Source organism: Oncorhynchus keta, chromosome 17 (genome assembly GCF_023373465.1).
Source record: "Oncorhynchus keta strain PuntledgeMale-10-30-2019 chromosome 17, Oket_V2, whole genome shotgun sequence".
In the NCBI taxonomy this organism is placed as follows: Eukaryota; Metazoa; Chordata; class Actinopteri; order Salmoniformes; family Salmonidae; genus Oncorhynchus; species Oncorhynchus keta.
The window spans coordinates 33468470-33495047 of NC_068437.1; the positions used below are offsets into that span (position 1 = coordinate 33468470).

A 26578-nucleotide genomic window follows, 5' to 3' on the forward strand; every position below is an offset into this window, starting at 1 on the left:
CACACTACCACCACCACAATCATTACCACAACAATCATCACACTACCACCACCACAATCATTACCACCACCATCATCACACTACCACAATTACCACCATATCATCACTACCACCACAATTACCACCACAATCATTACCACCACCATCATCACAGTACCACCACCACAATCATTACCACCACCATCATCACTACCACCATCATCACAATCATTACCACAACCATCATCACACTACCACCACCACAATCATTACCACCACCATCATCACACTACCACCACCACAATCATTACCACCACCATCATCACACTACCACCACCACAATCATTACCACTACCACCATCACTACCACCACCATCATCACACTACCACCACCGTCACAATCATTACCACCACCATCATCACTACCACCATCATCACACTACCACCACCACCACCACCACAATCATTACCACCACCACCACCACAATCATCACACTACCACCACCACACTCATACCACCACCACAATCATTACCACCATAATTACCACCATCATCATCACACTACCACCACCACAATCATTACCACTACCACCATCACTACCACCACCATCATCACACTACCACCACCGTCACAATCATTACCACCACCATCATCACTACCACCATCATCACACTACCACCACCACCACAATCATTACCACCACTACCACCACAATTATTACCACCACCACACTCATACCACCACCACAATCATTACCACCATAACTACCACCACAATCATTACCACCACCATCATCACTACCACCATAATTACCACCATCATCATCACTACCACCATATTTACCACCACCATCATCACACTACCACCACCTCAATCATTACCACCACCATCATCATTACCACCAACATCATCACACCACCGTCACACTACCAGCACCGCCACAATCATTAACACCACCATCATCACTACCACCATCATCACACTACCACCACCACCACCACAATCATTACCACCACCATCATCACACTACCACAATTACCACCAACATCATCACTACCACCACAATTACCACCACCATCATCACACTACCACAATCATTACCACCAAAATCATCACACTACCACCACCACAATCATTACCACCACAATCATCACACTACCACCACCACTACAACCACAATTACCACCACCATCATCACACTACCACAATTACCACCACAATCATTACCACCACCATCATCACACTACCACCACCGCCACAATCATTACCACCACCATCATCACTACCACCATCATCACACTACCACCACCACCACAATCATTACCACAACCATCATCACACTACCACCACCACAATCATTACCACCACCATCATCACACTACCACCACCACAATCATTACCACCACCATCATCACACTACCACCACCACAATCATTACCAACACCACCATCACTACCACCATCATTACCACCACCACCATCACACTACCACCACCGCCACAATCATTACCACTACCACCATCACTACCACCACAATTACCACCACCATCATCACTACCACCACAATTACCACCACCATCATCACACTACCACAGTCATTACCACCACCATCATCACATTACCACCACCACAATCATTACCACCACCATCATCACACTACCACCACCACCACCACAATCATTACCACCACCATCATCACACTACCACCACCACAATCATTACCACCACCATCATCACACTACCACCACCACAATCATTACCACCACCACCATCACTACCACCATCATTACCACCACCACCACCACCACCACCATCATCACACTACCACCACCACCACAATCATTACCACCGCCATCATCACTACAACCACAATTACCACCACCATCATCACACTACCACAATTACCACCAACATCATCACTACCACCACAATTACCACCACCATCATCACACTACCACAATCATTACCACCACCATCATCACACTACCACCACCACAATCATTACCAACACCATAATCACACTACCACCACCGCTACAATCATTACCGCCACCATCATCACTACCACCATCATCACACTACCACCACCACAATCATTACCACCACCATCATCACACTACCACCACCACAATCATTACCATCACCACCATCATCACACTACCACCACCACAATCATTACCAACACCATAATCACACTACCACCACCGCCACAATCATTACCACCACCATCATCACTACCACCATCATCACACTACCACCACCACAATCATTACCACCACCATCATCACACTACCACCACCTCAATCATTACCACCACCATCATCACACCACCGTCACACTACCAGCACCACCACAATCATTACCACCACCATCATCACTACCACCATCATCACACTACCACCACCACCACCACAATCATCACCACCACCATCATCACACCACCACCACCACAATCATTACCACCACCATCATCACTACCACCATAATTACCACCATCATAATCACTACCACCATATTTACCACCACCATCATCACACTACCACCACCACAATCATTACCACCACCATCATCATCACTACCACCATCATCACACTACCACCACCACAGTTATTACCACCACCATCATTACCACCACCATCATCACTACCACCATCATCACACTACCACCATCATCACACTACCACCACCACCACCACCACCACCACCACCACCACCACCACAACCATTGCCACCACCATCATTACCACCATAATCACTACCACCATCATCACACTACCACCACCACCACTATCATCACCCCCCACCCCCCAGCACACCACCTCCATCACCCAACCAACCCCAGCTCCGCCATCATACCCCGGGCCATTAAATCTGAGTTATGGGCTTGCTTTCATTTCCTTGGGGACTCAATGAAGGTCATCAACTCCAGATCACAGGCCACACTGAATCAACACTTCATCTGTGTCTCTGTGTGTTGCCACGCCGCCTCTCATTTCCCTGGGTAGCTATTGGATGGCTGCTTTGCTCCACACCAGCTGTCTGCTAGGCCTGGTCTGCCTAACCCTGATCTACAGATTACAAGGTCCTAGCAGAGATGGAGACACAGGACAGAGAGAGAGAGTGTGAGAGAGAGAGAGAGAGAGAGAGAGAAGTCCTTTAATTAAGGCTTGTGTGGCTGGGTTGGGGCTACGCAAACAGGGTACCCCGCCATCAGTGTTTGGGTAGAGGGGAGAGAGAGGCAGAGGGTGAGAGAAGGGAGAGGGCGACAAAGAGTTAGACACAAGGACAAAGGGGAGAGGGGGACAGAAAGGGATGAGAGGGTAGAGAACGGGAGCCAGGGAGTGGGGGAAATAGAAGACTAGGGACAGCCTGATTCAAAGATGCTATGATGCTATCTGTTGTGTCATAATGTGATGGGGAAAGAGGGGTGAGGAAGGCAAGGTGGGGGGCCTGGGTGTTCAAATAATACCTTAATAAGGAGGAATGGGTGACCGGCCCAAAGGCAATATACCCTTTCTCTATGACTTTACGATTTCATCAATTTTTTCTTCAAATTCAAACCCTTGCCAAATATTTGATGCTTTTCTTCTTGTGCCCTGATATTGATCAAAGCATAGACATACTAAAATACATTTGATCATCGTTACGTTCGCCAGTTTCTGTGTTGTGGGTTTGTATATGTGTGTGTTTCAGGAAATGGCTTCCTGGAATCCTAAAACAGCTGATTTGAGCTCTGACCCTCCCTTTCGTCAGGGGAAACAGCTGTCTCGCCAATTACCAACTCCAGCTTGATAAAAGCCAGTGTTCCTCCAACAGGGAGGAGAGCTTCTTTTTATGTCCTGTGTTGGTTAGTGAAAGTTTTGTTGCTATTATTTTGTAGCCGCTCCTTCAGAGGTATGTCAATAGGACTTAGTGTTTTTGATTATTGAAATTGTTCACGTAAATTATTCTTTAATTTGTTCCCAGGTGGGGAAGGGGAACTCACCTTGTGTTGTTTAGGCAAGAGGCCTGCGGGCATACATATCCTGTTGTACTTAATCTGCCTATGAACACTAGGTAAGACCTGGGAGGACCACCCCCTTTATTTTGGTTAGCGCGCCAGGTGGTTCTAAATGTTAGGTAAGTAGTGGGTAGGCAGGTAAGGTAGGAGAGGGGACTCTTTAATTTTTACTTTCTTTGCTTTGGTTCCGTCCAGCCCGTTTTCCCCACTTTACCGCTTTAAGGAATAATAAATTCCCTGTAACAGTATTTTTCTCTGCCTCTGTCCTTACCCGCACCTATGATCACACATTTTTTCACTCCACGGTGAGTTGAGATGTAACAGGGTGTTGCGTTCCCTCCAAGAGGTGTATTTAACAATCATATTTTTTTTTAAATGTGATTGTTTTCAGTTAAAATGGTCAGAAAGAAACAAATAGCTTGATTGCAAAGAGCAATTTCTCAAGCAAACATTTGGCAAGGACTGTCTGGGAGTGATGTAAATGGAGAGGGGAACACTGAACTATATTTTATTGGCAGTGAGGTTTGTAACTTATTGGTCTAACTAATTACCGCCTGGTGACGTCTCCAGGTAGGCCATAACCCCATCTGACCAAAACTGAAATGATAGCTCCTACATTATAATTTTTGCATTTTCAGTGTGGAAGTATAAAACAGAGGAAAATCATGTTTTTAATAAGAGTTGTATGAACTAAGCATTCATCTCATGTTTGTCTCCAGTTTAATGAGAGCCTATAGGGAGAGTTAGCACAAACCTGCCCACACAACAGTAGACTTTAGACAAGTTGGTCATCTCTAACCCAGGCCAATTGTATGGAAAGAGGGACATCTGGTGGTAGGATAAGTGAACTGAATCACAGGCACAACCATGTGAAATAAAACAATATTTACACTTTACATAGATTATGATGGGAAACAAATAGTGAATTTTATGATAACCATTGACACATCTTTGAATCAAACACTTTATATTACTTTCAATGTACAGAATATATTTCATTACAAACAAAAAGGTGGTGTCATTAATACATGATAAACACAAAACAAGTGTCCAACAGGGTGGAACAACAAATCAGTAATCACTGTCACAAACCAAAGGGATATAGTGACGTGAAAAGTGTAACAGTGTGTTGTAACTGAAACGCAACAGACCAGCACTTTATTCATTAGTGCAAAACGTTTTGCAACGGAAAAGAAAAACACTTTTTATTGGACAATTTCAGGTAGTCATCCCCGTTTGAGCCTGTTTGCTTCTGCTGGTTTCTAGTGAATAAAACCCAGCTGTGAGCAGATTCATCCTGAGACTGAGTATCATTCTCCAATTATCTAGTGATGAACAGGATTTCCCCCTTTGTATACGAGTAATACTACTCTTCATTCTCTAGTCAGCTAGGTATCTGAAACAAAACGAGGCACAGCACTGTTTTTGGATAGGACTGGAGAGTAAGGCTTATCTTCTGGGTTTTATGGGGATGATGAGTGATAATCTTTGGTTTCCATGTTGTTTAATAATGCCACCAGCCTGATGACTGCTGGGGATATGGACAAAAGACAGAGGTACCATCCAAAGTAACACGTTTCATAGTTAAATATTATTATATTTTAAAGTTAGTTTAAAGTTAGTTTAAAGTCTAAATATGCTGCTTTTAAATAAATATCTCTCTCTCTCTACATACATGGTCACATGAAACCCTTGACAAGTGAGAGCTCCATACAAAAATGCTTGTCTAACTTTATTTACACATGTTTATTTTAGTAAAATTTTCCTTAACTCCTATTTTTCTTAACTGCATTGTTGGTTAAGGGCTTGTAAGTAAACATTTCATGGTAAGGTGCATGTGACAAATAAAATGTGATTTAATTTGATTTACCTCAACACCCCTGTAAGGACATTGATCTCATACAATTCTGTTTAAATAAGCACTATAAAGGGTTAACATGTGAATATGTGTGGAGTCAAAACTGTATATAATGAATGTATCTAAATGTAATTCGTGGAGCAAAAACTTTTTTTCTGATTGACATATCACATTGATTGAAATACACCAATACTCTGACCAACCATTTTTATGTGACTATCAACAATTTCAGTTTGTCAGGAAAAACATGAGGTAGGTGAGGTGGTACAGTCAGTAACACATCATTATAGAACCAAGGCTGATCTTTTTGTTCAGTGACTACAAAAGAGCCAATCGAAAAGATTCTGTAATTAGTGCACTGACTTGAATTATGTTTTTAACTTGAGGAGGATCCCAAATGCTTATTTCAATCTACACATTTGTGTTCCAAGGTACCAAGTGGAAGTGTCTTGTATTCTCTATGGTTAGATATTCTAGCTGTGGGGATGTTCTCGTCATTTGTTTTCCTGACAAAGCTACTACTGATGTATTTCTACACTTCCTCTTTATGCACTAATGAAAATGAATCCTTAAATGTAATTCTCTCTTCCCCGCCAAAATGTTTGTCTTGTGCTCTCAGGGAGAAGTGTAACATTAATAAACATGAAAACACTCGTCAGACGAGAAGTTCAATCTGAACATTCTTCTCCTCTCTGCCAAAGAGTCAGATATGAACAGATATAATATCAAAACAAACCAATATGGACTGTCCTCATTGGCAATAGAACATGACCTCAATACACTTTTGTCAAACTAGACCCTGAGTGGGACAGTAGACAAAGTCGTTAAACTTATATTTGAGTACTTTGAAAAGGTCCAGATACCCTGAAAACTAACTTGCTCTGGGACCTTAGTAGGATATTTTTTTATCCAAATGTTATCTTCCTCAAATAATACTTCCATTTGAGTTCATGGCAAAAAAATGAATTACTTGTAAACCCAGCCATCATGATAAGTGCTCTATGACAGAGAAATACAGTTATCCCTATGAAATGAAAGAGATGGCCAATGAGAACAGAGATTGAAGAGAACCAGCATTATGCATTACGGATAGGAGGAAAACGTGCCCCATATCCAGGTGTCCAATACCCACATGTTTCTGTGGCTAGCTGGTTGTCCTAAATTGTAACATTATAGATCTGACCCTGTATCTCTTTCACTATGTTTGCACAGCATATACATCTGCTACTGTAACACCATGTGACATTTGACCCTTTATGAGTACCACAAACAATGTTAGTTACTGTGAGTCATACTACATTGTTAATGCATGACTGTACTATAAAGGTGGACCATCCATCCAGTCAACACAACCAAGCTACAGGATCTCGCACCAACCAGGGTCTTCACCAGTCCAACAGGAGATGCATAGTGTTGGGAGGCTGTGGTAGTTTTTATTTTGTCTTCGGAAGTTTAGACCCTTGAAGTTGTTAAGCACACTGAGAAATTCATTTATAAAAAGCACTATATAGCCACAGATGAAATGCAATTGACTGATGATTGATTGATTGAATAAGTGAGCAACCCAGTCAGGGAATATGTAGAGAAATTTCCAGCAGAGGGTGCCAGCATATAATAGCAATCATTCCAAGTGCCTTAGTCAGTCAGTTGTAGTTATCGGTAGACTAGAGCCTTGTCTCTCATTCTCACATTAGGCAGGACAATCCATTGGGTCTTCCCAAATTGAACAGCTCCTCTCTCTTCAGCCTTCCACAGCCCTGAGGCTGGGTATTGTGGTCCTATGTACATGCAGTCATCAGAGGAGGACTACAGCTAGTCCGACTCTTCTCTGGAGCTGAAGCTAGGCCAGGACAAGCCTGGGGCCACAGTTCTGGGTGTAGAGGGCTCAGAGAGACATGTGCTGGGCTGAGTGGAGGGCTCTGTGGGGGCTTCGTACTGGGGCAGCTCTCCTTCTGACGGCAGATCCCCGTCTGGGAGGTAGGGAGGCGGGGGAAGGTCAAACCAGGGAGGCCGGCTGGAGGCATGATGGAGAAGGAAAAATAAATACAGGAAGAAGCACACACATAAATGAACAAATGTTGCTCCGAAGTATTCTGAAATCAAGTTTAGAGGCAGATTAATCCAAAAAACACATTTAAATAGGCAAAGCTACAGTTGGCAAAATGATTAGCCTCACGCTACTCGCTCCGGTACAGTACATTTACTGTATGTCTACCTGACATCCAGCACGGCCTGGGAGTAGGAGGGTGGTGTGTCCATGGACATGTCAGCAGGGTAGAGGGTCCTAGACAGCATCTGTAGCCCTTGTGAACCTGCACTGAACTGGGCTTCTGCAGACGGGGAGGTGGGGGAGAGGCCAGGGCCAGCTGGGTGGATGTGTCCCCGGTCCAGGATGACCACGCGGGATAGCAGCAGGGGGTGGTGGTGGTGGTAGGAGGACCGGACCTCCCGGGGCAGCAGCACGCTGCGCTTCCTCTGGTGGTGCAGAACCAAGGCCAACAGCGCCACCACCAGGACAAAGATGACAGCGCTGCCGATGACTGCGTAGGTGATGCTAGGGTAGTTGCGGTAGTCCAGGGTTACAAAGTCCTGGCCTGGAGCTTCTGGAAGAAGGAGGGAGAATAGAATAAGAATGGTTAGGTTTTATGCTACTGTCATGTTTAATATTATAATGTCACATTCATAATTGTTGAGGGATTTCAGTTATTCCCAGTTGAGAGGAGAACAAGATCTAGCTCTAAGGGGCAAATTGGAGAAGCAAAAAACTTTCTAGAGTTCAGGAACTTACAGTATCCTGAGATGAAAACAGAAAGCAACACTACATGTAAACTCTGATTACTGCTGTAGTGGAGAGGGCAACACACACACACACACACACACACACACACACACACACACACACACACACACACACACACACACACACACACACACACACACACACACACACACACACACACACACACACACACACACACACACACACACACACACACACACACACACACACACACACACACCAGAGAAAGTAACTTAGGAGTAACTTAGGAACTCACAGCTCAGGATGAGAAAGTGAATAGTTGGTGGTCAAAAACAGAACAGAGGGAGTTGCCACACTAATAAGGAGCACTGTGCCTTATTATTCCAGATGAGTGGAAGGAATGGCACTTAAACAATTCCTCTGATATTACTGGCTCAGAATTTCAAATCAGCTGCTGAGGGTGAGATAGGAGCCCTGTAAGGCATCCATATTAGGACTTACCGGTACGGAATCTTACTACGATTGACGGGTTCGGTATCCATATTAGGACTGACTGGTATGGGACCCATATTTGGAGTGGCGTAATGCTGCTTTGGTTTTGCGGATTACTGCTCTCAGGCAGAGAGAAGAAATCACATTGACTGGCTAGATGAGAATCAAGACCAGTCCCAGTAAGACTTATGCATTTCTGTCACAGTCTGAACAAGACATTAAGGAGTAGGATTACTAGGGTCTATAAGGGTGCTATAGCCAATCCCATTACAATTCAGAACACCCCTCTACATTTAGGAAATATCCATATTAGCCCAGCACATTGCTTCTATTGCACTCAAAAGATTGGATATGTAATTCAAAGCCTGATTACAACTGTAGAAGTAGGAGCACCTCTTTTACGATAGTCTGCATCTGTACAGCAAATGAATTTAAGCAACGTCAGTAGCCTACACAGCATGTGCTGATTGCTATCCACTTTCAAATCTGTCAGGCTTTGACAGAGTTGTCTGAACTCTACCTGGCTTTGAGAGGCAAGGTGGTTTTGTAATGTTGTTTTCTCAGGTTGAGATTCGACCTACTCCATATACCTTAAAAAAAGTAGATTTGTGGATCAGAAAACCATTCAGCATCTGGTGTGACCATTATTTGCCTTATGCAGTGCAACACATCTCTTTTGAGTTGCACTGATCAGGCTGTTAATAGTGACCTGTGGAATGTTGTCCCACTCTTCTTTAATGGTTGTGTGAAGTTGCTGGATTTTGGTGGGAACTGGAACACGATGTCGTACACGTCGATGCAGAGCATCCCAAGCAGCCTCAATGAGTGACATGTCTAGTGAGTATGCAGACCATGGAAGAACTGGGACATTTTCAGCTTCCAGGAATTGCATACAGATCCTTGCGACATGGGGCCGAATTGCAAAAATCGCTGAAGTTGGAGACTTATCTCCCTCACCAACTTTAAACATCTGCTATCTGAGCAGCTAACCGATCGCTGCAGCTGTACATAGTCTATCTAAATAGCCCACCCAATTTTACCTACCTCTTCCCCATACTGTTTATATTTATTTACTTTTCTGCTCTTTTGCACATCAATATCTCTACCTGTACATGACCATCTGATCATTTATCACTCCAGTGTTAATCTGCTAAATTGTAATTATTCGCCTACCTCCTCATGCCTTTTGCACACAATGTATATACTCTTTTTTTTGTTTTTTTTCTACTGTGTTATTGACTTGTTAATTGTTTACTCCATGTGTAACTCTGTGTTGTCTGTGTCACACTGCTTTGCTTTATCTTGGCCAGGTCGCAGTTGCAAATGAGAACTTGTTCTCAACTAGCCTACCTGGTTAAATAAAGGTGAAATAAAATAAATAAATAAATAAAATTAAAAAATTATCATGCTGAAACATGAGGTGATGATGGCAGATGAATGGCATGACAATGGGCCTCAGGATCTCGTCACGGTATCTCTCTGCATTCAAATTTCCATCGATAAAATGCAATTGTGTTCGTTGTCTGTATGCCTGCCCATACCATAACCCCACTACCACCATGGGGCACTCTGTTCACATCAATGAGATCAATAAACTGCTCGCGCACACAACACCATACACGTGGTCTGTGGTTGTAAGGCCAGTTGGACGTACTGCCAAATTCTCTAAAACGACGTTTGAGGCGACTTATGGTAGAGAAATTAACATTAAATTATCTGGAAACAGTTCTGGTGGACATTCCTGCAGTCAGCATGCCAATTGCACGCTCCCTCAACTTGAGACATCTATGCTATTGCGTTGTGTAACAAAAACTGCTTCTTGATATGCCACACCTGTCAGGTGGATGGATTATCTTGGCAAAGGAAAAATGCTCACTAACAGGGATGTAAACAAATTTGTGCATTTGGAACATTTTTGGGATCTTTTATTTCAGCTCATGAAACACGGGACCAACACTTTACATGTTGCATTTATATTTTTGATCAGTGTATAATTTATATTTTTGATCAGTGTATAATTTATATTTTTGATCAGTGTATATTTATATTTTTGATCAGTGTATAATTTATATTTTTGATCAGTGTATAATTTATATTTTTGATCAGTGTATATTTATATTTTTGATCAGTGTATATTTATATTTTTGATCAGTGTATATTTATATTTTTGATCAGTGTATATTTATATTTTTGATCAGTGTATATTTATATTTTTGATCAGTGTATATTTATATTTTTGATCAGTGTATATTTATATTTTTGATCAGTGTATATTTATATTTTTGATCAGTGTATATTTATATTTCGGTCTCTGATATTGCTCATTCTGTTATTTCTTAATTTTTCTGGAATCGGTCTTTTTTGATGTATTATTATTGATAGGTATTACTGCACTGTTGGAGCCAAGCATTTCACTGCACCTGCGATAAAATCTGCAAATCTGTGTACGCGAACAATAAACTATGATTTGAATTTGAACTGTAGGGGTAGACTTTAGAGGGGGAAGTGCCTTGTTGTAGGAGTTTTAAAGGCTTTCTCACGTGGATCTCTCATTGATCAGCTTCATCTGGCTCTGTAAGTGTTTATGGTTTTCAGTGGCCCTGCAGATACTGTATATATACAGTACATATAAATGGTGTGTTTTGTATGTAAACACTTTTAAAGTGACCAGTGTTCAATGACTAGAATACAGAATATACATATAAATGAGGTAAAACAGTATGTAACATTATTAAAGTGACCAGTGTTCAATGACTACGTACCATACATATGGTAGCAGGATAGAGTACCGGGTGGTAGCCGGCTAGAACAGTGACTAAGACAAGTGGTGACTGTTTGAAGATGATGAAGACAGCTTGTCTGTCGAAACATTGGTTATAAAATTATTGCATCTGAGCTCCTAGATTGAAGCTCTCATTTTCTTTTTCTAGTGGTGACTGTTTAACAGTCTCTCAGTCCCAGTTTTGATGCACCCGTTCTGTCTCTGCCTTCGAGCTGGTAGGGTGGTGAACAGGATGTGGCTCGGGTGGCTGAGGTACTTGATGATCTACTTAGCTTTCCTGTGACACCGGGAGCTGTAGATGTCCTGAAGGGCAGGCAGTCTGCCTGACTGATGCGTTGGGGTGACTGCACCACCCTCTGGAGAGCCCTGTGGTTGCGGACAGTGTAATTGTCGTACCAGGCGGTAAACAGCCCGACAGGATGCTCTAAATTGGGGAATGTGTAGAATTCTGTGAGGGTCTTAGGGGCCAAGCCTCCTGAGGTTGAAGAGGTGCTGTTGCTCCTTCTTCACCACGCTGTCTGTGTGAAGGGACCAGTTCACGTCCAGGAACTGGGGCCACCGTGTTGAGGATCAGCATGGCGGAGGTGGTGTTGCCTACCTTCACCACTTGGGGTCGGCCCATCAGGAAGTCAAAGATCCAGTTGCAAAGGGCGGGGTTCCCACCCAGGGCCCTGAGCTTAGTGATGAGTTAGGAGGACACTATGGTGTTTAAGGCTGAGCTGTAGTCGATAAAGAGCATTCGTACATAGGTATTTCTCTTGTCCAGATGGGATAGGCCAGTATGCAGTGCAATGGCGATTGCATTGTCCCTGGATCTGCCGGGGATTGCGAATTACAATGTGAATTGTAGTGGATCTAGGGTGTGGGGTAGGGTGGAGGTGATATGGTCCTTAACTAGCCTCTCAAAGCACTTCAGCTACTGTAACAGAGGACAAAGCTTGCATAAACAGTATCTCCAGCTGTATGGATGGTAAACTGTGTGTGTGTGTGTGTTTGAGAGTGAGAGTGAGAGTGAGAGAGAGGAGGACTATGGGTTTGTTTTCTCTCTTAGAACTATGCTCATTTACTCTGACCTGGCTGTTCTTTTCCTCAGTTCACTGGTTCCATTCATTATGCACCGAGCTCTGCAGAGAGAGGCCCAAAACAAAGAGAAATTATTACAGTAATTACCTCATAAAAAAAACTGATAAAAGGATCCCACCGCTGCCACCAGTCCCGCCCACCAGGTCTCAATGGCCTCTTTCACAGAGTTCACAGACAAAGAGAACTCATAATGCCCCTGCATAAACAACTGGTGGGGATTTGGGGATTTTACCAAGAGGGCCTAACTGGAATGCCTGCTGGGTTTTACAAACTCGTCGCAAGAGAGAGAGAGAGAAAGAGAGAGAGACAGAAAAGGGAGAGAAAGAGGTGGTTTATTTTTTACTCTACAGCAATTCCCTAGCTGTCAGGGGAAGGAGGTAGTGTCTAAGGAGGTAGTGCCTTGTCTCTACCCCCCGCTGTGTGTATGATTGCTCCAAGCCTCTTGCTTGTGTTTTAACCCCTTACATACCGTGAAATTCTTCACACAAAGGAAGGAGCTGTGCTACCAATAATAGGGTAGCTTTTCCCCTTCCCAGATGACATCCTCACCTCTAGCAGAGTCTCTATACTCTCAGTGCTCTATACTGCCACCCCAGAAGAGCCTCAATCCGTCGGGGGATGGACTCTACAAGGTGTCAAAAGCGTACCACAGGGACGGTGGCCCATGTTGACTCCAATGCTTCTCACAGTTGTGTCAAGATGGCTGGACGTCCTCAGGTGATGGACCATTCTTAATATACACGGGAAACTGTTGAGCGTTAAAATAAAAAACAAGCAGCGTTGCAGTTCTTGACGCAAACCGGTGCGCCTGGCACCTACTACCATACCCTGTTCAAAGGCACTTCAATCTTTGTCTTGCCCATTCACCCTCTGAATGGGCAATCTCAGTCTCAATTTTCTCAAGGCTTAAAAATCCTTATTTAACCTGTCTCCTCTCCTTCATCTACACTGACATCAATAAGGGATCATAGCTTTCAGCTGGATTCCCCTGGTCAGTCTATGTCATGGAAAGCGCAGGTGTTCTTCATGTTTAGTACACTCAGTGTATATTATACACTCAATACAATATACAGCCATCTCTCTCCCTTTTCTCCTCCATGCTGTTTCCCTCTCTCTCTCTCTCTCTCTCCCATTTCTCCTCCATGCTGTTTCCCTCTCTCTCACTCCCTTTTCTCCTCCATGCTGTTTCCCTCTCTCTCTCTCTCACATATTTCTCCTCCATGCTGTTTCCCTCTCTCTCTCTCCCATTTCTCCTCCATGCTGTTTCCCTCTCTCTCTCCCATTTCTCCTCCATGCTGTTTCCCTCTCTCTCTCTCCCTTTTCTCCTCCATGCTGTTTCCCTCTCTCTCTCCCTTTTCTCCTCCATGCTGTTTCCCCCTCTCTCTCTCTCTCTCACATATTTCTCCTCCATGCTGTTTCCCTCACTCTCTCTCCCATTTCTCCTCCATGCTGTTTCCCTCTCTCTCACTCCCTTTTCTCCTCCATGCTGTTTCCCTCTCTCTCTCTCACATTTCTCCTCCATGCTGTTTCTCTCTCTCCCATTTCTCCTCCATGCTGTTTCCCTCTCTCTCCCTCTCTCTCCCTTTTCTCCTCCATGCTGTTTTCCTCTCTCTCTCCCCCATTTCTCCTCCATGCTGTTTCCCTCTCTCTCTCCCATTTCTCCTCCATGCTGTTTCCTCTCTCTCTCTCCCTTTTCTCCTCCATGCTGTTTCTCTCTCTCCCATTTCTCCTCCATGCTGTTTCCCTCTCTCTCTCCCCTTTCTCCTCCATGCTGTTTCCCTCTCTCTCTCTCTCTCCCTTTTCTCCTCCATGCTGTTTCTCTCTCTCCCTTTTCTCCTCCATGCTGTTTCCCTCTCTCTCTCTCCCTTTTCTCCTCCATGCTGTTTCTCTCTCTCCCATTTCTCCTCCATGCTGTTTCCCTCTCTCTCTCCCCTTTCTCCTCCATGCTGTTTCCCTCTCTCTCTCTCTCTCCCTTTTCTCCTCCATGCTGTTTCCCCTCTCTCTCTCCCTTTTCTCCTCCATGCTGTTTCCCTCTCTCTCTCCCTCCCTTTTCTCCTCCATGCCGTTTCCCTCTCTCTCTCCCTCCCTTTTCTCCTCCATGCCGTTTCCCTCTCTCTCTCCCTTTTCTCCTCCATGCTGTTTCCCTCTCTTCTCCTCCATGCTGTTTCCCTCATTTCTCCTCCTTCTCCTCCATGCTGTTTCCCTCTCTTCTCCTCCATGCTCTCTCTCTCTCTCTCTCTCTCTCCATTTCTCCTCCATTCTCTCTCTCTCTCTCTCTCTCTCTCTCTCTCTCTCTCTCTCTCCTCCATGCTGTTTCCTGCTCTCTCTCTCCCATTTCTCCTCCATGCTGTTTCCCTCTCTCTCTCTCCCTTTTCTCCTCCATGCTGTTTCCCTCTCTCTCTCCCCCATTTCTCCTCCATGCTGTTTCCCCCTCTCTCTCTCTCTCCCTTTTCTCCTCCATGCTATTTCCCCCCTCTCTCTCCCATTTCTCCTCCATGCTGTTTCCCTCTCTCTCTCCCTTTTCTCCTCCATGCTGTTTCCCTCTCTCTCTCCCTTTTCTCCTCCATGCTGTTTCCCTCTCTCTCTCACCCTTTTCTCCTCCATGCTGTTTCCCTCTCCCTCTCTCCCTTTTCTCCTCCATGCTGTTTCCCTCTCTCTCTCTCTCTCTCCCATTTCTCCTCCATGCTGTTTCCCTCTCTCTCTCTCTCTCTCCCTTTTCTCCTCCATGCTGTTTCCCTCTCCCTCTCTCCCTTTTCTCCTCCATGCTGTTTCCCTCTCTCTCTCCCATTTCTCCTCCATGCTGTTTCCCTCTCCCTCTCTCCCTTTTCTCCTCCATGCTGTTTCCCTCTCTCTCTCTCTCTCTCTCCCATTTCTCCTCCATGCTGTTTCCCTCTCTCTCTCTCTCCCTTTTCTCCTCCATGCTGTTTCCCTCTCTCTCTCTCCCGTTTCTCCTCCATGCTGTTTCCCTCTCTCTCTCTCTCTCCCATTTCTCCTCCATGCTGTTTCCCTCTCTCTCTCTCCCATTTCTCCTCCATGCTGTTTCCCTCTCTTTCTCTCCTATTTCTCCTCCATGCTGTTTCCCTCTCTCTCTCTCTATCGCTCATCCCATTATCTGCTGTCTGCATCCATCTCATGAGCTGTGCTGTGGAAGGCGAGAATTATAGGGAGAAAGGTCAGACAGAGACCAACAGGAGGAGAGAGAAGGATTGAGACAGATATGGACAGAGAGAGGGACAGTTATAGAAATAGAAAGAAATATAGATTAAGACAATGCGAGAGTGAGAGACAGGAAGGAGTGCCAGGGAGAAATACAAGATGAAAATAGAGAGATTGATAAAGTATAGAGACAGTGTAGGAGAAAGACAGAGAGATTGATAAAGTATAGAGACAGTGTAAGAGAAAGACAGAGATTGATAAAGTATAGAGACAGTGTAGGAGAAAGACAGAGAGATTGATAAAGTATAGAGACAATGTAAGAGAAAGACAGAGAGATTGATAAAGTATAGAGACAGTGTAAGAGAAAGACAGAGAGATTGATAAAGTATAGAGACAGTGTAAGAGAAAGACAGAGAGATTGATAAAGTATAGAGACAGTGTAAGAGAAAGACAGAGATTGATAAAGTATAGAGACAGTGTAGGAGAAAGACAGAGAGATTGATAAAGTATAGAGACAGTGTAAGAGAAAGACAGAGAGATTGATAAAGTATAGAGACAGTGTAAGAGAAAGACAGAGAGATTGATAAAGTATAGAGACAGTGTAGGAGAAAGATGGAGAGATTGATAAAGTATAGAGACAGTGTAGGAGAAAGACAGAGAGATTGATAAAGTATAGAGACAGTGTAAGAGAAAGACAGAGAGATTGATAAAGTATAGAGACAGTGTAAGAGAAAGACAGAGAGATTGATAAAGTATAGAGACAGTGTAGGAGAAAGATGGAGAGATTGATAAAGTATAGAGACAGTGTAGGAGAAAGATGGAGAGGGAGGGATTGCAGGAGGTAGTCATGCCATTGTAAACCCTATTTCCCTCCTGCAGCAGAGAGAGACTTTGACTATGTACAAACTCAATGAACCTTGCTATTGAGAAAGTCCGCCGTAGGCAGACCTGGCTCTCAAGAGAAGACAGGCTATGTGCACACTGCCCACAAAATGAGGTGGAAACTGAGCTGCACTTCCTAATCTCCTGCCAAATGTATGACCATATTAGAGACACATCTTTCCATCAGATTACATAGATCCACTAAGAATTCGAAAACAAACCCAATTTTGGTAAAACTCCGATATCTAATGGGTGAAACATCACAGCAGCAAGATTTGTGACCTGTTGCCACAAGAAAAGGGCAACCAGTGGAGCACAAAACAAACAAACACCATTGTAAATACAACCCATATTTATGTTGATTTATTTTCCCCTTTGTACTTTAACTATTTGTACATTGTTACAACACTGTATATAGACATAATATGACCTTTGTACTTTAACTATTTTTACATTGTTACAACACTGTATATAGACATAATATGACCTTTGAAATGTCTCCATTCATTTGGAACTTCTGTGAGTGTAATGTTTACTGCTCATTTGTATTTTTTATTTCACTTTTGTTTATTATCTACTTCACTTGCTTTGGCAATGTTAACACATGTTTCCCATGCCAATAAAGCCCTTGAATTGAACTGAATTGAGAGAGAGAGATCCATGCCCCCAGCCCCTGAGGCAAGGACCTCAACATGACAGCAGAACATATTCCCAGGCCGTGAGCGGAGCAACAGGCCCAACCGCTACTACTACACCCGCCCAAGCCCCATCCTGCAACCTCAGAGGTATGTATCAGATGCTCAACATGCTCTGCTCACACCTACTGTGATGGTCCGGGTGTAAACCACAGAAAAACAACACTAGACACTATGAAACACAAAGCTTTTACTATTCTAAACAAACAACAACATGGAGAGTAATCTATCCAAAATGGAGATGTATGGATAAACCACTTCTCCAATCCTTTTGTCTCTATAACAAATAGAATCAACTATTATAGACTACCAGAACCAATTGGATTCTCCAATTACATTGAATAAACTACAGGACAAAATAAAAAACCCTCCAACCCAAAAAGGCCTGTGGGGTTGATGGTATCCTAAATTAAACGATAAAATATACAGACCACAAATTCTAATTGGCTATACTTAAACTCTTTCACTCCATCCTCAGCTCTGTCATCAGATCACCCCAATCCACAAAAGTGGAGACAGATTTGACTCCAATAACTACCGGGGGATATGCGTCAACAGCAACCTTGGGAAAATACTCTGCATTATCATTAACAGCAGACTCTGACATTTCCTCAGTGAAAAAAATGTACTGAGCTAATGTCAAATGGTCTTTTTTACCAAATTACCGTATGACAGAACACGTATTCACCCTGTACACCCTAATTGACAAACAAACCAACCAAAAGACAAAGTCTTCTCTAGCTTTGTTGACTTCAAAAAAGCTTTCGACTTAATTTGTCATGAGAGTTTGTTATACAAATTGATGGAAAGTGGTGTTGGGGGAAAAACCTACAACATTCTAAAATCCATGTACACAAACAACAAGTGTGCGGTCAAAATTGGCAAAAAACACACATTTCTTTTCACAGGGCTGAGGGGTGAGACAGGGTTGCAGGTTAAGCACCACCCTCTTCAACATATACATAAATGAATTGGCGAGGGCACTAGAACAGTCTGCAGCACCAGGCCTCACCCTACTGGAATCTGAAGTCAAATGTCTACTGTTTGCTGATGATCTGGTGCTTCTGTCCTCAACCAAGGAGGGCCTACAGCAGCACCTAGATCTTCTGAATGAATTCTGTCAGACCTGGGCCCTGACGATAAATCTCAGTAAGACAAAAATAATGGTGTTCCAAAAAATGTCCAGATGCCAGGATCACAAATACAAATTCCATCTAGACACCGTTGCCATAGAGCACACAAAAAAAGATACATACCTTGGCCTATACATCAGCACCACAGGTAACTCCCACAAAGCTGTGAACGATCTGAAAAACAAGGCAAGAAGGGTCTTCGATGCCATCAAAAGGAACATACAATTCAACATACTAATTATGATCTGGCTAAAAATACTTTAAATCAGTTACAGAACCCATTGCCCTCCATGCTTGTGAGATCTGGGGTCCACTCACCAACCAATAATTCACAAAATGGGACAAACACCAAATTGAGACTAAAAAAATCCTCAGTTTACAACGTAAAACACCAAATAATGCATGCAGAACAGAATTAGGACGAAACCCGCTAAATATCAATATCCAGAAAAGAGACATTAACTTTTTCATATGTGAGTTTCAAATATCTCTAACAGTTGCCCCAGAGTGAGTTGTTTTATACAAGTGATGTCAGAATGCCCTCACTGTCGAAAATGTGATTATTACGCAACAGGCCAGTTAACAAGCGCTGCCTGCTAATTATCTATAGGCTATGTTTCAACTTGTCCATTTCAAATTATTTTCCAACAAGTTGTGAATTCTATCGACAGTTTGAATTGAGGTGTGTTCCGCCTCCTCATTAATTCACATAGAAGTAGCCCATTTCAGCATTGCGGACAATTTATGTTTGAGGCTTTACTTAGCCGGACAAACTTCTCTCTTCCAAGAGAGCCAACACACTTCACCAATGTTTGGGCAGATCAAGTATGCAGACATTTGCGCAGTCTTGCACAAATTGTAACATTTTCTGGCTGGCGCTTGCATTGCCTTCCTTGTTGTTTTCTTTACAAATAATAGCTTAGGAAATGTGTGCGTTCCTATCAAAGTAAGTTCCCGATTTTCTGTATATCGTGTTTACCGTTTTATTCACGTTTTGTAGTACTGGTGACAAATAATGCATTCCGATTCTTGCATAGATTGTAATGGCCACATTTAATGTGTGTAAAAAAAAAAAACGTTTTTGAAGGATGTACTGATTATAATGAGCTAATGTTAAGCTATTTGCCAGCTACAGTTGAAGTCGGAAGTTCACATACACCTTAGCCAAATACATTTAAACTCAGTTTAATTAATTAATTTAAAAATTCCCTGTTTTAGGCCAGTTAGGATCACCACTTTATTTTAAGAATGTGAAATGTCAGAATAATAGTAGAGAGAATGATTTATTTAAGCTTTTATTTCTTTCATCACATTCCCAGTGGGTCAGAAGTTTACATACACTCAATTAGTATTTGGTAGCATTGCCTTTAAATTGTTTAACTTGGGTCAAATGTTCTGGGTCGCCTTCCACAAGCTTCCCACAATAAGTTGGGTGAATTTGTCCCATTCCTCCTGACAGAGCTGGTGTAAATTAAACAGGTTTGTAGGCCTCCTTGCGAACATGCTTTTTCAGTTCTGCCCAAATATTGTCTATAGGATTGAGGTCAAGGCTTTGTGATGGCCACTCCAATACCTTGACTTTGCTGTCCTTAAGCCATTTTGCCACAACTTTGGAAGTATGCTTGCGGTCATTGTACATTTGGAAGACCCATTTGCGACCAAGTTTTAACTTCCTGAATGATGTCTTGAGATGTTGCTTTAATATATCCACGTAATTTTTCTTCCTCCGTGATGCCATCTATTTTGTGAAATGCACCAGTCTCTCCTGCAGCAAAGCACCCACACAACATGATGCTGCCACCTCTGTGCTTCACGGATGGGATGGTGTTCTTCGGCTTGTAAGCCTCCCCTTTTTCCTCCAAACATAACAATGGTCATTATGGCCAAACAGTTCTATTTCTGTTTCATCAGACCAGAGGATATTTCTCCAAAACGTACAATCTTTGTCCCCATGTGCAGTTGTAAACCGTAGTCTGTCTTTTTAATGCCGGTTCTGGAGCAGTGGCTTCTTCCTTGCTGAGCGGCCTTTCAGATTATGCCGATATAGGACTCGTTTTACTGTGGATATACTGTAGATACTTTTGTACCCGTTTCCTCCAGCATCTTCACAAGGTTCTTTGCTGTTGTTCTAGGATTGATTTGCACTTTTCGCACCAAAGTACGTTCATCTCTAGGAGACAGAACGCGTCTCCTTCCTGAGCGGTATGACGGTTGTGTGGTCCCATGGTGTTTATACTTGCGTTTATACTATTGTTTGTACAGATGAACGTGGTACCTTCAAGTGTTTGGACATTGCTCCCAAAGATTAACCAGACTTGTGGAGGTCTACAATTTTTTCTATGAGGTCTTGGCTTATTTTAATTTGATTTTCCCATGACGTGAAGCAAAGAGGCACTGTTTGAAGGTAGGACTTGATATAGATCCACAGGTACACTTCAAATTGACTCATATGATGTCAATTAGCCTTCTAAAGCATGACATCCTTTTCTGGAATTTCTGAAAACTTTTCTGGAGGCACAGTCAACTTAGTGTATGTAAACTTCTGACCCATTGGAATTGTGATACAGTGAATTATAATGTGAAATAATCTGTCTGTAAACAATTGTTGGAAAAATTACTTGTGTCATGCACAAAGTAGATGTCCTAACCAAGTTGCCAAAACTAGTTTGTCAACAAGAATGTTGTGGAGTGGTTGAAAAGTGAGTTATAATGACTCCAACCTAAGTGTATGTAAACTTCCGACTTCAACTGTGTGTGTGGCACCATGTTTGTTGACATACAATTGCATTCTGGGTGTCACGTAAATGTCTGTCTGACCAAAGTTGTTATAATGAGATGAAGGAATGATTCACTCCACTTTCGGGTAAACTTCCGGAAGTGAATGAAGGGAAGTGAAGTGAATGATGGTAGACGACACACCCCCTTCAACATGCATACTATAAACAGGCCAAACTCATCGTGTCTCCTCTATTTATCTTAGGTTGATGCAAAAAACAAACATGGCCGCGCATAAACTTCTCATCTTTGGATTACTTCTGATTTGTAGAGAGTGTTTTACTCAATTATTTCGATCAATGGTAAGCTCACCCATGATGTGATTAATTATAAATAGTAATTGCTATTAGCTCATTATTATCGTAGTTTCTGTCAGCCGAGAGTTATAAAAATATGACTGCTTGTGTTACGTCAATCTTTCCTCAGTTAGCGCTTGGACCAATGTAGCCTACATTTTTCAGTTTGGATGTTTGCTACTTCTGTGAATGTCTGAACATTGCATCCAAAAATAAACTGGTCACATTCAGGACATAACTTTGTAAGGACTGTGTTTGTGAAAAATGTTTGTGAAAAACAGTGTGGCCAGCTCAAATGCTGGTGGTTGCGTCATTCGTAACTGGCCGTTCTAAATAAGCGTTCTACTCACACCGGTTGGAGCGTACGCTACAGGGATCACTGTAGAATGATCACACCGGTTGGAGCGTACGCTACAGGGACCACTGTAGAATGATCACACCGGTTGGAGCGTACGCTACAGGGACCACTGTAGAATGATCACACCGGTTGGAGCGTACGCTACAGGGACCACTGTAGAATGATCACACCGGTTGGAGCGTACGCTACAGGGACCACTGTAGAATGATCACACCGGTTGGAGCAGGGACCACTGTAGAATGATCACACGCTACAGGGACCACTGTAGAATGATCACACCGGTTGGAGCGTACGCTACAGGGACCACTGTAGAATGATCACACCGGTTGGAGCGTACGCTACAGGGACCACTGTAGAATGATCACACCGGTTGGAGCGTACGCTACAGGGACCACTGTAGAATGATCACACCGGTTGGAGCGTACGCTACAGGGACCACTGTAGAATGATCACACCGGTTGGAGCGTACGCTACAGGGACCACTGTAGAATGATCACACCGGTTGGAGCGTACGCTACAGGGATCACTGTAGAATGATCACACCGGTTGGAGCGTACGCTACAGTGACCACTGTAGAATGATCACACCGGTTGGAGCGTACGCTACAGGGACCACTGTAGAATGATCACACCGGTTGGCGCGTACGCTACAGGGACCACTGTAGAATGATCACACCGGTTGGAGCGTACGCTACAGTGACCACTGTAGAATGATCACACCGGTTGGCGCGTACGCTACAGGGACCACTGTAGAATGATCACACCCGTGTGTTGGTACATGTGAAAAGGTTAAATTGCATAACTATCTAAAACGAAGCAATTCCCAAACATTATATAACAACGCAATCACCTACAGAGAAAGGAACCCGGAGAAGAGCCCCCTAAGCAAGCTGGTCCTGGGGCTCTGTTCACAAATAGACCCAACAGAGCCCCAGGACAGCAACACAATTAGACCCAACCAAATCAAAACAAAAACATAATTACTTGACACATTGGAATTCATTTACAAAAAAACTGAGCAAACTAGAATGCTATTTGGCCCTAAACAGAGAATACACAATGGCAGAATACCTGACCACTGTGACTGACTCAGTGAGCATATCCTTGATATTGAGAAAGGCACCTGAAGGCAAACCTGGCTCTAAAGAGAAGACTATGTGAGAAGACTATGCTATGTGCACACTTCCCACAAAATCAGGTGGAAACTGAGCTGCACTTCCTAACCTCCTGCCAAACATATGACCATATTAGAGACAAATATTTCCCTCAGATTACACAGACCCACAAAGAATTTGAAAACAAATCCAATTTTGATAAACTCCCATGTCTATTGGGTGAAATACCACAGTATACCATGGTATATAGACATAGTATAACATTTTAAATGTCTTTATTCTTTTGGAACTTTTGTGAGTGTAATGTTTACTGATCATTTTTTATTATTTATTTCACTTTTGTTTATTATCTATTTCACTTGTTTTGGCAATGTACACATATGACTCCAAAGCCAATAAAGTCCCTTAAATTATAATTGAAAATTGAGAGAGAGAGAGAGACCAACCAACCAACCTGAACGTCCTCTGTGCTTATTGTTGTTGTTCAATTTATGGTTATTTTGACCCTTGGTTATTGTTGTTACTGTTGTCCAATTGACAATATTTATTATTATTATTAATTATGTTAATATTGTAAATCTCCAAAGTAAGCTTTGGCAATATGTACATTGTTACGTCATGCCAATAAAGCACATTATATTTAATTGAGAGAGAGAGAGACAAGTGTGTTCTTGTCATTTCAACAGAGAGGTGGTGGTGTGGGAGGTAGGTCCTTTGTGTCATCACAGTGTGTGTGTGTGTGTGTGTGTGTGTGTGTGTGTGTGTGTGTGTGTGTGTGTGTGTGTGTGTGTGTGTGTGTGTGTGTGTGTGTGTGTGTGTGTGTGTGTGTGTGTGTGTGTGTGTGTGTGTGTAAAGGAAGAACACATGTTCACACACCACGGACAGAAACACAACGGTAGTTACAGTATGACACATAAACCTACAATCAAAGCCTGTAAATAAAGTAACCTAGTTAATATCTCTCTAAATCAAGGACCAGATGCATAGATAGGAAGCACAGACAGGAGAGTGAGACACAGTATTGGAGACTGCCTGATGTATTGAGTGACAAACAAACTGAGGGCCAACATTGTAACATAATAGCCTATTGAACATGCAGTGGTTACAGCGAGCAGCCCTGAAACTCTTCTTTGTCTGATCCTATCAAACTATGCAGCCACGTCAATGGAACACTGCAGTTGGTTGCTGGGATACCAGGGCTTTTTTTGAAGCACATTCCTTTATCCTGATTAGACACCTGCCTGCGAGTATTCTAATGAGAGACACGAATGAGAATTGAGAGAATAGAGAGATAGAAAATAAAAGAGAAAGAGAAAAAAGTAGCACCACATCCTAATTGCCCCTCTTTATAAAGCCTATCAATGAAAAGAGGGAGCTGGGAATACTGGAATAAAGGAGTAGAGACATTTTCCCTGCTTATACTATAGGGGAGGAGATCAGCATCTATACAAATAATGATTCAGAACTTAATATATCAATTTAAGGGTACGATCATAAATCCAATCTAGCTATATACTCCGATTTCAGAGCACTCTCATGTGAGTGTGCCAGAGCATAGAATAACTGATCATTTATGATTTCTCAACACCCATTGAATAAAATGGTCAGAGTGAGGTGATCTCTCATTTTTGTCTGGAAGTTGCTAGCAAGCTAGCCAACCTTAGCATGTTAGCTTGGTTGCTTGACTGCCGTTGTGAGGTCAGAACGCTCAGATCAACCCTACTCCTCGGCCAGAGTCTCCAGTGTGTAACATGAACGCTCCGAGAGCGAAACACTGAATTTACGGACAGAGAATCTGACAACGCTCTGAATTTATGAATGCCCAGAAAGTACTCTGAGGTCACTTTGATACTCCAGATTGAATTTACGAACATACGCTAAATCAGAAAATAAACAGAAATGGCATTGACAAAATTATTGACACCCTAGACTTAATATTTGGTAACACAGCCTTTGGTAAAAAACCCTGCAACCCTGCAATGAAGTGTTTACTTCAGCCATAAATGAGCGTCCAGGACCTCTGTACTGGCAGTTTGGCCCACTCATCTTGTCCAAACTGCTCATGTTCTCCCATTTTTGAAGGGTGCCGTCTCCCAACTGCTGTTTTCAGATCTCTCCACAAGTTTTTCATGGGATTTAGATCTGGATTCATTGATGGCCACTTCAGAACAGTCCAGTGTTTGTCTTGAGCATTACTGGGTGTCTTTTGAAGAGTGTTTGGGGTCATTGTCCTGCTGGATGACCCATGACCTTCGACGGAGACCCATGTTTCTGACACTGGGTCCGACATTGCTCTACAAATATGCCTTGGTATTCTCCTGATTTCATGATACCATTGAAATGTTCAAGACACCCAGTGCCAGAGGCAGCAAAGCAACCCCAAAACATCACTGAACCTCATCCATGTTAGGCTGTAGAAAAGGTATTCTTTTTTCTCAAGGCTTCATTTTGTTTTCTGTAAACCTAGACATGGTGTGCTTTACCAAAAAGCTTTAATTTGGTCTCATCTGTCCACAGGACATTATCCCAGAAGGATTTTGGCATGTTCAGGTGTGTTTTGGCAAATTGCAGTCCACTCTCTTATGTCTCACTCTTTGCAGTGGGGTCCTCCTGGGTCTCCTACCATATAACCCCCTTTCATTGAGTTGGTGACAGATGTGTGAGTTGAAACTGTCGTACTTTGTGTCTGAAGGTCAGCTTGAATCTGTGTGGCAGTTGATCAAAGTGCTTTCTCCACCATTCAAACAATCCTTCACTGCAATCTTCCGTCAAGGTCTCTCTTGCGGCCATGTCCAGTGAGGCTGGTTACAGCGGCATGGGCCTTAAACGTCTTGATAACATTACGTACGGTGGAAACAGGAACATAAAGGTCTCTCTTTAGGCCACGTCCAGTGAGGCTGGTTACAGCGGCATGGGCCTTAAACGTCTTGATAACATTACGTACGGTGGAAACAGGAACATAAAGGTCTCTCTTTAGGCCACGTCCAGTGAGGCTGGTTACAGCGGCATGGGCCTTAAACGTCTTGATAACATTACGTACGGTGGAAACAGGAACATCAAGGTCTCTGGTGATGGACTTGTAGCCTTGAGATTGTCCACGCTTGGCTACAATCTTGTGTCGGACCTCCTCAGATAATTATCTGGTTTTCTTTCTTTTCTCCATGCTCATCACAGTGACAGAAAACAGGAGAAGGAGTCCTTTTCTCTATTCAAA

At 43.1% G+C, this 26578-nt stretch overlaps 1 protein-coding gene across 2 annotated transcripts in view; it reads right to left on the bottom strand.

Annotated features, from left to right (window-relative positions):
• Nucleotides 1–4854: 4854 nt before the first annotated feature.
• The window catches only part of LOC118396192 (low-density lipoprotein receptor class A domain-containing protein 3-like), a 139597-nt gene continuing 117873 nt past the window's right edge, over nucleotides 4855–26578 (bottom strand). For both annotated transcript variants that reach the window (XM_035790297.2, XM_035790296.2), the window contains exons 5-6: nucleotides 8053–8440; nucleotides 4855–7851 (exon numbers count right to left, since the gene is read on the bottom strand). In XM_035790297.2, coding sequence (XP_035646190.2) covers nucleotides 7650–7851; nucleotides 8053–8440 — 590 coding nt within the window. In that variant the 3' untranslated portion in view covers nucleotides 4855–7649. The remainder of the gene's footprint in view (nucleotides 7852–8052; nucleotides 8441–26578) is intronic.